The sequence below is a fragment of the Ictidomys tridecemlineatus genome, chromosome 7 (assembly GCF_052094955.1).
Source record: "Ictidomys tridecemlineatus isolate mIctTri1 chromosome 7, mIctTri1.hap1, whole genome shotgun sequence".
Classification (NCBI taxonomy): Eukaryota; Metazoa; Chordata; class Mammalia; order Rodentia; family Sciuridae; genus Ictidomys; species Ictidomys tridecemlineatus.
The window spans coordinates 31,324,497-31,338,266 of record NC_135483.1 but is presented as its reverse complement, the minus strand read 5'-3'; the positions used below and the strand labels follow the sequence as shown (position 1 = coordinate 31,338,266).

Below are 13,770 nucleotides of genomic sequence, written 5' to 3'. Positions count from 1 at the left end.
GGCATTTGTCAGTTATCACATTATATGTAATAAACCTATCGTTAGGCATATGATGAGGAAATTCTCCTACAAGGATTTGAATGAAAAAGAGGGCTTTGATCATTTCTCTTTTTCTCTCTGTTGGTGTTTTTCAGGTGATGAAGGTATCCAGGAGATGGCAGAATCAGATGGGGACACACAATCAGAGAAACCAGGGCAACCTGGAGTTGAGACAGATGACTGGGATGGTCCAGGTAGGACAGAAAATGCAACATTCACCTATCTTTTGCTTTTATTAAAAAATTCACATATTTTTCCTTTAAACTTGAGTAAGCTTGCAAAACTCGTACAATTTTTCAACTCTGATTAACGCAGACACACAGGCACTTTTATGTGTGCTGGCTACTTGGCAGTTTGAATATACCTCATTATTTAAAGATTTTTATCCTATTGTTAAAACTTGAAAAAAACAAGTGTCATATCTGTTTGAAGTCTCCATAACTTTTTTTTCATACTCACATAAAATTTGTCAGTTCTACTTGCTTTTTTTTTTTTTTGAACAGAAAATCTTTAAGTGACATCCAAATGCAAATTGGGTGCCATTTTGAAGGCTTACAAATAAGTTAGAAACAATACTTCAAAGATCTATCATTTTCAGTAAGTCATGTTCGAAATCATAGATTGAACCTTAGTATGCATTTAGAAGTTAAGAAAATGTCAAGATACTGTGCCCTTTGATTCAAGGTTTTGGCAACATCTTTACTTTTATGAATGAATTTAAACTTGCCTTTCAAGAACCTGACATTGAATCATTTCAGAAAAAAACAAACTGATCAAGAAACTCCAGAACACTAGTATAATTTTATATGAATATATATATTTATAAAATCTCTGTGGTTCTATTTGTTGCTAAGTAATTTACAGTTGATGGTATATTTATAAATGGAGACCATTATTTCATAGGGTTTAAAGATTTAAGTGAGTTTTGAAATAGTTTTAGCCATAATTTCTAAAGCAGTAACATTTTTCATTAAGAAAGATCCCTATATTTCAATCACATTTTCACCCTTGCATGACTTTGCAAATTGCTCTCTGCTGTGCGTGAAGAAGAGAGGAACTCCAGTGGTAATTTTCTGAAACCATCAGCTGGAAAATATAATGCAAACAAAAATGAAGATACAGTATATCTGATTATTATGATGTCATTTCTAATGTTATTCATGATACACACAAATGTTTGTATTCTGTACACTATGGTATAATGCTATACAAGATTTTGGATCAAACTGTATTAAATTTAAAAATAGTATAATGCCATATTTTAAGAGTTTGTAAGACAATGTAGACTTCTTATGGTATTTCCACCTTATTGCATAATGCTGCTGACTTCTCAGTGTGGGGAGAGAAGTTTGATTGAGAAAACAAATTGGAAAAAAAATACTTGGAAAAAAAATCCTAGTTTTGTTGTGAGGTTTACATATAACTTCAAATGAGTGAGTGAATCTTGTCTCTTATTGTTCCTTATTTATGGAATTTAATGTGATTATGTTTAGAAGAATTTTTACACTTAATATCCAATTGGATGGATTATATATATATCTGATTGCAAACAGCTGCATTCTGTCTTGCTTTCATTGTGGGGTAAATCTGTGGAGGGCAGGTTTTACCTTTTGTATCCAGGGCTCACAGCTTTCCCAGTAACATGGGAGGAAGATAGAAATTCAGAGGGTGTTGAATTACTAAGCACGTGCTGCACACCTAATGCCACGTTTTTCAGGAAGCTTTTACAGAAATAAAGTTGTGTTATTGGCTAAAAAAGAAAAAAAAAAGGTATGAACAAGGTAAAGAATGATGGCATCTTTCAAGATGAGAATTTTCAATTTTTAGTTAAATTTAATTATGTATTTTGTTTAAGGTAATTTGTATTCAGTGGATCTAGTGCAATGTTTATACTCTGCTCTGGGTTATATATATATGTCACAACTTTACAGGGAAAATATATGTCTCTGCCAGGCAGGGTGGTATATGCTTTTAATCCCAGCAGGAGGCTGAGGCAGGAGGATGGCACATTCAAAGCCAGCCTCAGCAACTTAGTGAGGCCCTAAGCAATTCATCTGAGATCTTGTCTCTAAATAAAATACAAAATAGGGCTGGGGATGTGGCTCAGTGGTTGAGTGCCCTGAGTTCAATTGTTCAATCCCTGGTTAAAAAAAAAAAGAAAGAAAGAAAAAGAAAGAAAGAAAATAAAGAAGATATATATCTCTCAAAGTAAATATGGTGACAAGAAATTTTTTGTCCTTAGTGTAACATAAAGTCAATAGCCATTTTTCTCCTTAGGTGTTTAACAAAATCAAAAATTGTGTTTTTTTAATTTTTAAAATGCCTGAATTAATGAAGTTAATTCATAACAAAATAATATATTTTGGACATTTATTATTTTTCAGAGTAGAATATCAGTTAATTTCCTTCTATATTCTAAAGAAATATGGAAGATATTTTTGTATTTTGCCTTTTGCAGAAATAGTAATTGCTTCAATATTATTACCTAAACTTTGTCATTCAAAAACATAATTGGTACCTTCTAATTGTATGCAAGAGAGAAAATAGTTCAAATTTTGGTGATAGTTCCAAACAGTTGAAAATGGGCTCTGGATTACAAGGCTTTAGGCTCATGAGCTGGATTTGCCACTCACAAGTCAGGAGATTTGTAGCAAATTGTTTAATTTCATAGTGCCTCCGTATTCATTTGTAAAATGTGGAAAGTAATATTATCAACTTTTAGAAAGTTGAATCAGATCACCCACAAATGCTAATTATCATATTGTTATGGCTGTTAGATCTTGAAACAGAAACCTTAAAAATTCTTCTCAGTTTTCAGTACCCTGTAGTTTATCTGATATAACGAGGGGAACCCTTGTTTATTAACTATTTAGTTTTTTGTTTAAGCACAAATTATTGATTGAGGCATGAGGTAATGAACCAGGTGTTATTTCAAGGTTTAATTTTAAGGCCCTCCTGCCCAGTACTCACAGTCACCTTAAGAATGACAGCTTTCTCTAAAAATAGAAGAGAATCAAAGGATGAGGAAATTATCTAAAGAATGTGAAGCATAGAGCTGACATCATTTAAGATGGATCAGGATTTATCTTATTTTAGAGTTTGATTGAAGAGGACTCTACAACCTTTCTTGATGGCTCAATTCAATAATGAATCAACTCCTGTCTAAAATGTTCTATTTTTATCAAATGCAAATTCCTTGGTGTAAAAATGTTCTGCATTATTTGTTATTCAATGAAAAGATATATTCTGGAATTGTGATTGCTCACACCTTTGTTAACTCTTATGATTAGATAGAGCCTAAACAAACTTTAGGAAAATCATCTTATATTTCTGAATATTTCTACAGTGAAATTCTGTAAGGCTTAAATGTTTACTCTCATTTAAATATCCTTTAAGTTTCTATAAATCTTTACACTTTGAATGGAAAGCTAGACATGCTAAATCGTATAGTTCAGGACAATATACAAGTCATTACCCCATTATTTCAATACTTCACATATTGAATCTAAATTTTAATTTCATTGTTCTGTCTTGCTTTTGAAAAAAATTACCCTGACACTTGCTTGCTTGGAATCTAATTCATATAGGACTTGCTATTCACTGTTCTGCCTTTTCATCTGTTTGCCTTTATTTTTCTTATTTCATTTGTCTTCTTTTTAAGTAACTACCTCTTCTTTTATCACCCTTACAAGGTCCTCACAGATTTACCAGTTTATGAATATTCTTATACATATAATTAATTGCTCAAAAATATTTATTGTGCATCTGCCGTATCATTACAGTCGTGAAAAAAGGTAGGGATGGTGCAAAGGTGCAGGATTATGCTGTCTGCACTCTCTTTATGTCATGTTTCCCCTTTAATTGTTCATGTACTGCATTTGAGTCACTGATGCAATAATTAGGCATCTCTTAGCCTTAAAATAGAGCATAGTCTATACTACAGAAGGAAATGTTCACACTTGAGAGTCAGATCTGTTTGTGCTTATATAATGCCTTAAAATTTATGGCATTGTTAAATGGCCAAGCCACAATTTCTTTATATTTGCAAAGGAAATTAAAATAACTACCTTGAAATATTTTTGTGAGGACAAAAGTTGAAAGAAATTATGCACAGAGATCTGCATCACAGCTCTTGAGAGACTTGCTCAGGGTTGGTGGCTTTCTTTTACTGAAGGATCAAGCCTTATTAAGTGTTTTTCACTGTCTTCTCAGACGGATCAACAATTGGAATTTTATATTATTTTAAAAATAGTGTTCACATCCCTAACTCTCATAAGAAAATTTTTAGAACCACATTTTTATGGCTGCAGTCTGGAGAGCTGACTTATTTTCTTAGATTTAGGAGATGTGGGATATGGAATTCAAGTAAATCCTTATAAAGCCACCATCACTTTTATAAAATAAGAACTTTAAAAGTCACATCTTACTTAATATCAACTCTAAAGAATCTAGCCCTCTGGCTCCTTTTTAGAGTTGGGGATATGAATAATTCGGTTTCTCTGGTGTTAGATTGACTGAATCTAGGTCTTACCATCATGTGCAAATAAGTACATGTATCCAAAAAAATGTATATTCATGCATACATACACAGATAGAAATTTTATTTAATTTCTTTGGCAAAACTTTTTCAAAATAAGTATATACATTTAAATAGATTTTGATATTGATATGTTAGGCTTTGGGTCGTTGCAGTAAAATTAAGTAAAATAAATCCCCTTCTGATTTTATGGAATCAAAACTTATCTTGAAAATTTGATGAGTTAATTAAATAAAAGTAAATCTTTTTGTTTTATCTGCTATAAAACATCAGCATTTGCTTTTGCATTGATATACAGAATCTAGTATTTATCACAATTATTTTGGATAGTATAATGAGTGAAAAAGATCAAAAAACATTTCCTCTGTGTATACATTGGTCCTGTCACTTATTAATTGTGTGACTTTGAACAAGCTATTAATAATCCAAGGCCTTAGTGTTTATAAAATGAGGCTAATAATAACTACCTCATTAATGAGATTTTACATGTAAAGCATGGAGCTCAGAGCTTCAAGTACTCAATAAATCACTCTTAATATTACTTTTATTGTCATTTTGGCAATTGTGCCTTAGTAGCCATTATAGTGCCTTCCATATTAGTCCTCATTAAGCAGTATAGGGAATTAATTTTGCAAAACGATTTTGTGATGTAAAAATGACCATAAGATTATGTTTGCTATGGTCTATTCTACCTAATTTAAAACATTATTCAGCTAAAGAACTTTTAATGTAAATAAATTTTCGAGGTTCAAGACAGACATGAGTACTTGTTGCACATGGACTAAATATTGGTCAAGAAGTCTGTAAATAAGTTGCCTATTGCAGTTGCTGTTCAGTGTTGTGGGTACATGCAGCTGGTTGTGCTAGCCCTGCTTTGTGCCTGAAATTAAACTGGGAAGATGGGAAGTGTTTTGCATAAAGTGGAATGGTAGCTAGAAGACCATTATGAGATAGAAGCACATACTTAATGATACAGTTTTTTTCCCCCCTCTTTACTAGTCCAAAGAAGGGCTTAAAGATTACAGTTCTGATTTCGTTTCCTTTTTGATTGGGAAAATGTGGTAGATATAAGATCTGGGAAATGCCATTTGAAGTAAATTAACAGACACCTATGAAACATAGTTAACCATAGATACAGTCTGACAGTAAGAAGAATATTGTGAGAAGCGGAGGAAATCGTAGAATGACTGTGTATTACTCTGACAGTGAATTGGTATTATCTCTGCTATCAGATAATGCAGTTATCATTAATTTTCACATTTGCATTTCAATCTTTGGAAGGAAATGACTCTTGCCGGATGAAGATAAGAGCTCTGTACCACTATAATGAACCATCATTTTATCCCAAGGCTTTGTGTCCATATGAAAATGAGGCAGGGAGGAGTGTGTGTCTGTGTGTGTGTGTGTGTGCGTGCGTGCGTGCACGTGTGTGTGTGTGTGTGTGTGTGTGTGTGTGTGTGTATGGGGGGGCATTAGAAAAATATAACAAAGTGTCAAAAATTGCTACAGACTTTTGAGCCCTTTATGAAACAAGAGGGGGTAAAAAATAAATCTTCTGTACTGTAGTTAAGTGGATATCGGATTAAAAGATGAAAGCCTTCCTCTTTGTAGACCAGAATGCCACATGAACATAGTAAAAAAGTTCTCTTGATCCCATTCCCCTACTCCAGTTTGCACTGTCTTGCAGAATTAGGACACACTACACAGAAACATAACTAAAATAAATAAGTAAATAAAAGGGAGGTAGGATCATCACTGTTTGGAAAAGCAGCTTCTTCAAGTCATAAAGAACTGCGTAAAGCTTGCCACTGAATTATTATTATAATTTATACCCCATTAGCTGTTTAAGAATGGGAATGAAGGACACTTAGATGTTGGCTGCTTTTAGAGTTTGCGAATATCTAATTTGTTTATGTAAGTTAAGTTGAGAAATTCAAATTAAAGGATAAAGAAGTCAAGGTTCATTTGGAGGAGGGCCTTTTCTTACAGTGACCTTTTCCTCAAACACATGACTGGAAACTGTATACAATGTCATGTTTAATAACTATGTTAACGTCACCCTGCCCCCGCCCAAAAAAATGACATAGCATTCTTTTAAGCACCCTTACACCCTTGCTCCATGGTAAATTCACTCATCACCTGTTTACAGTAGAAACTTCCTTAACTATAACTTTCATCTCCTCTCTGAAACTTACTGTTTGCGTTCTATTTCTCCTAAACTAATAGGATGAAGTCCCCTAACCTCCATGACTTCAGACTGTGATGTCATTTGGACACAGGGTTGTTGAAAATATACTTCGTAAAATTATGGTCATATACTAAGTAGGGCCATCTAATTTCAGCTGACCTATGTCCTTTTGCAAAGGGAAACACTGGGAACAGACACACACATACAGGGAGAACACAAGAAGCCAAAGAATGTCAGAGTTTGCTAGAAGCTAAAGGAGAGGCACGGAAGAGATGCCTCCTCAGTCTTCATCAAGAACCAGCCCTGGGCACCTTCCTCTTCGATGTCTGACCTCCAGAACTGTGAGATGAGAAGATTCTGTTTTTTAAGCCATCCCGTTTTTGGTACTTCATTATAGCAGCGATAGCAAACTAACAAAATAACAAAGGGACCAGAGGGACCATCACTTGTATATTTGCTAGCTGTGCTAGTTGTAATTTTTAATTAACTTTAAATATTTTCTAGTCCAATGAAACATGTCCTCAAAGAAGATAGACATTTTATTTTATCAAAACTATGTTGCAACCTCTGGAAGGTCTGATAAAGGAACTTTACTAAAAAATTGAAGTATGAGAAATGATTTTTTTTCCAAGTGAGTTTTTTTTTAATTGGTTGTTCACAACATTACAAAGCTCTTGACATATCATATTTCATACATTAGACTGAAGTGGGATAGTAGGGGATAGGAAAGGTAGCAGAATACAACAATTACTAATTGGGCATTATGTAAAATTGTGGATGTGTAACCTATGTGATTCTGCAATCTGCATTTGGGGTAAAAATGAGAAATGATTTTTAAGACTTAGGTAGAAAATCCTACAAATAGTGAAAGAAACTGTATTTAGATCGTTTTGCAGGTGGTTTTCCTATCTCAATCTATTCTAATGAAACAGATTAGAAATCTTAGATGAAACATTGGATTTTTTTTTTTTTGTGTGTGTGTGTGTATGTGTGTGTACGTGAAACACCAAACCATGATGTAGTTGTAATAGAACAAAGGAAGCGTAGTCATCAAGGAAGACTAACAAGCAGAGACTAGAGAAGACAGGAACACTAGGAGAAAATACTTTTTGAGAAGGAGGGTGTGATGCCTGGGATAAACAGTGCAGAGGTCAAGACGGAGATTTAAAGACTCTCTTTTAAATTTAGTGACATGCAGATATCAGTGATTTTAACTAGGAGACTGACAGGTTCAAGTGAGGGGGAAAGAGGAACATGTGGAATCAGCTATTGTAAACAACTACTGTATACTTGAGTGTTCTTGGTAAATATTTGGGTGTCTCTGAAACTGTCCGTTCATTGATAAAATCATTCATTATCGTTTACCTCCTATTCCTGTCTAAGAATTTTCCTTTAGAAGTTAGGGATATGCTTCCAGACTTGTTTCTGTATTAGACTAGCCTGAACCAACAATGCATTAACTTTTCCAAATTATTTTATTTTCCTTTCCTGACCCTGCCATACCTCCAGACTTTCAATACTCTATTTCTATTATTTCTTTTAAATTTCATTGTTTCAGCCTTTATCTTTCAATTATTTTGATTTACCAGACATTTTATAATTTTTACTAGGGTTATTATTTTAATGTCATTAACATGTTAGATTTGATTGTTTTATGTGATAATGTGCTATACATTTGATATGGATAAGAGGTATGTCTTCCCTTTCTTTCTAGTATCCAAACAGAAAACAGCCAGTATTTTGATTTTTTTTTTTAATTTCTGTTGTTATTTTAACCCAGGAGCACTTTTGGACCTTGGGGATTATTATGTCTTTGTCTTCATAATAAACTCCTACACTTGTTTCTAAGATTGATACTTAGAGCTTGCAGCTCATTTCCTCATAAATAAAATTTACATACACATGCCAGATCTTGTACTTCTTCCCTTGTACCTTTACAGACTCAAGTTGAATTAATTAATATTATTAGTTCAAACATTTATTGAAGGAGAACTATGCACTAGGCTCCAAAGATTAAAAAGATGATTTAGATTTAATACTACCTTCTAAAGGCTCATAGTATAAAGGAGAAGACAATAATGAGGTAGTTAACAGACTGGGTTATGGTTGCAACTGTAAAGGCATGTGCAGGGCGTGGAGGTGACAGAGACAGGACAGTCTTCCACTGGAGAGGAAGCTGGGTGGTAGGGAAAGTGCTGATGGACTAGCTTGCTTTGAGGGAAAAGGGAAGGGTTGCTGATGTTTGTGGTAAGACATGATGCTGACCAATAATATAGGCAATAATGATCTCTCTCAAGTGATGCCAAGTACAGGGTGACAAATTCTTATTGGACCTGCTTTAAGGATTTAGAAATAGGGCTTAATGGGGGAGCGCTTTGAAAATCTGGAGTACATAAAGAAGGTCTCAAGAGTGAGAGGTTTTCATTGAGACAGAATGGGTGAATTTTGCCCAGAGCTAATGAATGAGGGCATAGATACAGAGAACCCAGAGAAGGAGGCACCTGCTGGTTATAGATGCTAGTTAAGTTCTCTTAGTGAACATGATGGAAAGTAGAGGAGGGGGAAAACATTCCATCTTTCCAGACGAAGGGCGCATAACCCATGCAGCATAATGTGGACTGTGAATTAGGGTTAGAATTCAGACAGGGACTCACATTAGACACAGGCATTCTCTGTAATAGCGTATTACAGTAGTTTAGATCAGAATGTGATAGAGATTTCTAATGCAATAAAAAGTGTGCTCATTGTGAAAATGGCCCAGGAAAAAGGAAGAAGAGAAATACAGAGGTGTGTATGTTTAAAATATATACATATATTTAAATACATACATAATTAAACATATTATGTGAATATATTTTAATATAAATATATACTTAAAATAGAACAAAATAAATACATATATATTTTAATTATACTCTATATATGTATATATGTATATACTCTCTCTCTATATGTGTATATATATATACATATATATATGTATTTTTTCAAGAAAAAAAATACAAATTTTTCTTCCTCAGAGCAAAGTAAAAGCAAGGGTTTCCTTAAGGTTATATTAATAAAATGAACCTTTTTTTCACTGTGTTAGGGATTAAAACTATATTTTTAAAAATATTTTACCTGTTGTTAATGTTTGTATTTATTTACTTTTTATTTTAAATTTAAAAACAAATATGAGATTTTATGAAGCAATCACATATAATGTACCATTTTTGAATTAATAGTGAGCATTATAGGAAAAATCTTCAATTATAAAGAATAAGTAGATATTTTCAAAAAGCCCAAATTATTCACTCATATAAAATCATAATTAGAATTATATGGCAAAATTAATTTCCTATAAAATAGGGTGTTCTGTCTGAGAAAATGGAAACAAATTATTTTCGGAACTCACGTAGCTTAAGGCTAACATTCCATGCCAATAATTCATGATTAATATATAGTAGAATATTTTAGCACATTTTTAAAATTAAATAAATTGTTAGCTAACTCAGACTTTTGGGTTTTATTCATTTTTTATTTTTAAAGGAAAACATAGAAAAATGAAAAAAAGTAACATTTTTTATACTATGATAAAGATGGCATTACATTTAACTATTACAAAAGTGCATGTAATATTGCAACCCCTGTTAAAAGACCTGAAATTAGTAATACTCCTAACTCCCTTTGGGCATTTAATATTCGGTCCATGTAATTCAGGACTTGTCATCCAGTTGGCTCACTGACAGTATTTTCTGAAATCTTAAATCATTCTAAAAGCCAAAAGCCAAAAGCTGGAAAAAAAAAAAAAAGGACTAATAAAGAGAAAATTAGTAAAGAGTTCCTAAACCATTTTTTTTTCAGTTCTATTCTCTTGAAATGATCAAAATTAAAACTATCATCTAGAATCAGTGTTGGGGTGATAAAACTCTGCTTCTTGGCAATGCTTTCTGTCCTGTGAACTTTCTGGCTTTCCTTTTTTCATTCATAGCTGTTGTAACTATGATTTGTTGAGTGTTCACTATGTGTGTTACAGGCAAGAAGGATGTAAGAGCAAACAGACTCTCATTGTTTTTCTTTCTAACAACTCCATGGATATTATTCTCATCTAAGCCAATGAGGAAATTGAGACCCAGGAACATTAAATAACTTGCCTAAGGTCACACAGCCTGTTTTAGTCAGCTTTTTCATCGCTGTGACCCAAAGACCTGACAAGAACAATTTTAGAGGAGGAAAAGTTTATTTGGCACTCAGAGTTTCAGAAGTCTGAGTCCATAGGCTGCTGGCTCCATTCCCAGTGCTCCAGTCAGGCAGAGCATCATGGAGGAAGAGTGTGGGGGAAAACAGTGGCTCAGAACATCACATCAAGAAGCAGAGAGACTCCCCTAACCACGGAAAAAATATATACCCCAAAGGCATGTTCCTAGTGACCCACCTCCTCTAGCCACACTCTACCAACCTACAGTTACCACCCAGTTAATCCTTACCAGAGCATTAAATACTGATTAGGTTAGGGCCCTCACAACCCAATTCTTTCACATATTAGCTTTCTTACATCATCTCACACATGAGTTTCTGGGGAAGAGCCAACGTCCAAACCGTAACACACTCCTAATCCTGGAATTGAAATTAAGCAGCAGGACTCCGGTGAGTATACACATGTGTATTTACTTTCTCTGTTTGTTTATTTTTATTTTTTTTATGCAACTAGCCTCTTCTTGATAGTGGTATTCATTACTTGCTACCATATTTTTTTCATCCCTTCACTTAGATAGATTTCTGTGTATCTTTTTTCTTCTCTAAAAGATAATCAAGGAGCAATGTGTTTTATATTTCTGTAAAACTATTTATTAAGATAAATTCATACTTTAATAAAATTTGGGGAAATTTCTCGTACATAACTTTTTAATTACTCTGTTTAGTTTTCATTTACCTGTTGCCGTCCTAAAAAAATACATATCCACTATTCTTTAAGCATCCTGACTCCAGTTACTGTGCTTTGTTTCACTAAGGAAGTTGAAGTTTAAAACAGTGATGTGTTGACAAGTGACCTCCCAGGATTCTAATGCTATCTAGATAGACCATCAATGAGGCTGGCAATTTGCCTTCAGAGGGTGCTATCTTTATTCTAGGTACTGCATGAACTGACCTGATTGCCTCCTTTAATTCTCACGAGAAGCTGGATAGATTGTCCTCTTTTAAGAGCTAAGAATGTTAAATCTTGGTCTAGTTAGGGAGCTTTTCTACCTAGTGTTATTGCTGATAGGGATAGAGACAGGCTGGACTTTAGAACTTTCCCCTGCTGATGGTGATAGTCTGAGAAGGAAGAGAGACTGGCGTCACAGAAGTTCAATTCCAGGGAAGGAAAAGAGGGGTCATGGGAGACATATTCTGTGATGAAACTTGCTTGCTTTTCTTTCCTTTTTTTCCCCTTGTGTGTGTTGTAGGGATTGAACTCGGGACTTTGGCACATTAGGCAAGCACATTACCACTAAGCTAGGACCTGAAAATTGCTTTCAAAGTCTGCTCCTCCACATAACTGTTCAATAAACTTGGACAAATCTTTCCAGATCGCTTACCTTTTCTGCCCACCACTTTCTCATCTGTAAGTTAGGAGAGCTGTAGATCTGCTTCATAGGGTTCTGCGTTATGAGAGTGAAGCAACGAGAAGGGTGTTTGGCACAGAGCAAGTGCCACGGAGGGCTGTAAGCATGACATTATCATTGTCATCCACATCATCATCATTCTTTTTATATAGCCAGATAGTTTCTGTCTAAAATCTTGCTTCCCTCTTATTTCTTCTTCTCCATTCTATTTCTTTAAATAGTGAATTGAAATAGCAAGTCAGGTTGCATCTATTTTTTTTTTCAGAAAATTAGGGTCTGTTATAGGATTCTACTTAGTAGAGATGAATCTGAAGTACTCAAATATCTTAGATTTTTTAAAAAATTAAGGCATTTAAAGCTTATGCTCAGCCTCATTCCACAACTTATTTGGGGTAACATTTAAAACATGAAATATAAAATGATAGAAAAATTATTAAAGCAAATGAAAGAAAACATGGACAGAAAACAACAGAAGCAGGGATAATATCATTATATAGTTAAACTATTGAGTCCAGAATGGGCTAAAAATGTGATTGTAATCTTCCTCACAGTCAGTCTTTGAAAGACTGTTCTTACATTCATTTGTTATTGATCAATATTATGGGTAACTATGTTGAAAAGTTATAACATGATCCTCAAAGGAAATAAAAGAATGCTCACTTTTGTTAGATTATAGTAATATTGCAAAAATAGTGATGGTGCTAAAAACTTGCAATTGGAGAAGAGCAGTTAATAATGACTCAGGACAAAATATGCATTCATTTATCTCTAAACAAGCAAATTACCAAATAGATATATAACTAACTGCCAGATCTCTTTAGGCTTTCATGTAGACCTGAGATGAAAAGTCCTAAGTTCACCCAGGAGGTCTTGACTCTCCTCTTAATGAGGAGATGTGATGTGAATTTTTGATCTTTTTAAAAAGATCATTTTTAGTTTTTTTTTTCTGAAAAGAATATATTCTTATCTGTTCTATGGATGATTACATACTGTATTGCTCTCCTTTTCTCATTCAGAATTCTATACTCAACTTTCAACTTCTTCACTTAAATGCTTGAAGAACCCTGGAACTGAGCCTTCTTGTTTGTTTTATTGTTTGTTTACTCATGTGATAGTCGTGGATTTTGTGAAGAATGCATATGACAGGATTAGTGAAGTGTAGTGTCTTCACCTGTCTCTGGGATACCCTTCTCTTTGGATTTCTGAGGACCTCTCAGCTTTTCACAACTGCTTCACTATTTCTCTTTTCCCTTTTTCTTTTGAGTACTGGTGATTAAACTCAGGGGCACTCAACCACTGAGCCATATCACCACCACTATTTTGTATTTAGAGACAGGGTTTCACCGACTTGCTTAGTGTCTCACAGTTGCTGAGGCTGGCTTTGAACTGGTGATTCTCCCACCTCAGTCTCCTGAACCACT

The 13,770-nt window shown here is 34.0% G+C and overlaps 1 protein-coding gene across 4 annotated transcripts in view; it reads left to right on the top strand.

Annotated features, from left to right (window-relative positions):
- Positions 1-13,770, top strand: part of Zfpm2 (zinc finger protein, FOG family member 2) — a 425,216-nt gene that overhangs the window by 111,934 nt on the left and 299,512 nt on the right. For all 4 annotated transcript variants that reach the window (XM_040293756.2, XM_005316260.2, XM_040293758.2 and 1 more), the window contains one exon: positions 135-233. In XM_040293756.2, coding sequence (XP_040149690.1) covers positions 135-233 — 99 coding nt within the window. The remainder of the gene's footprint in view (positions 1-134; positions 234-13,770) is intronic.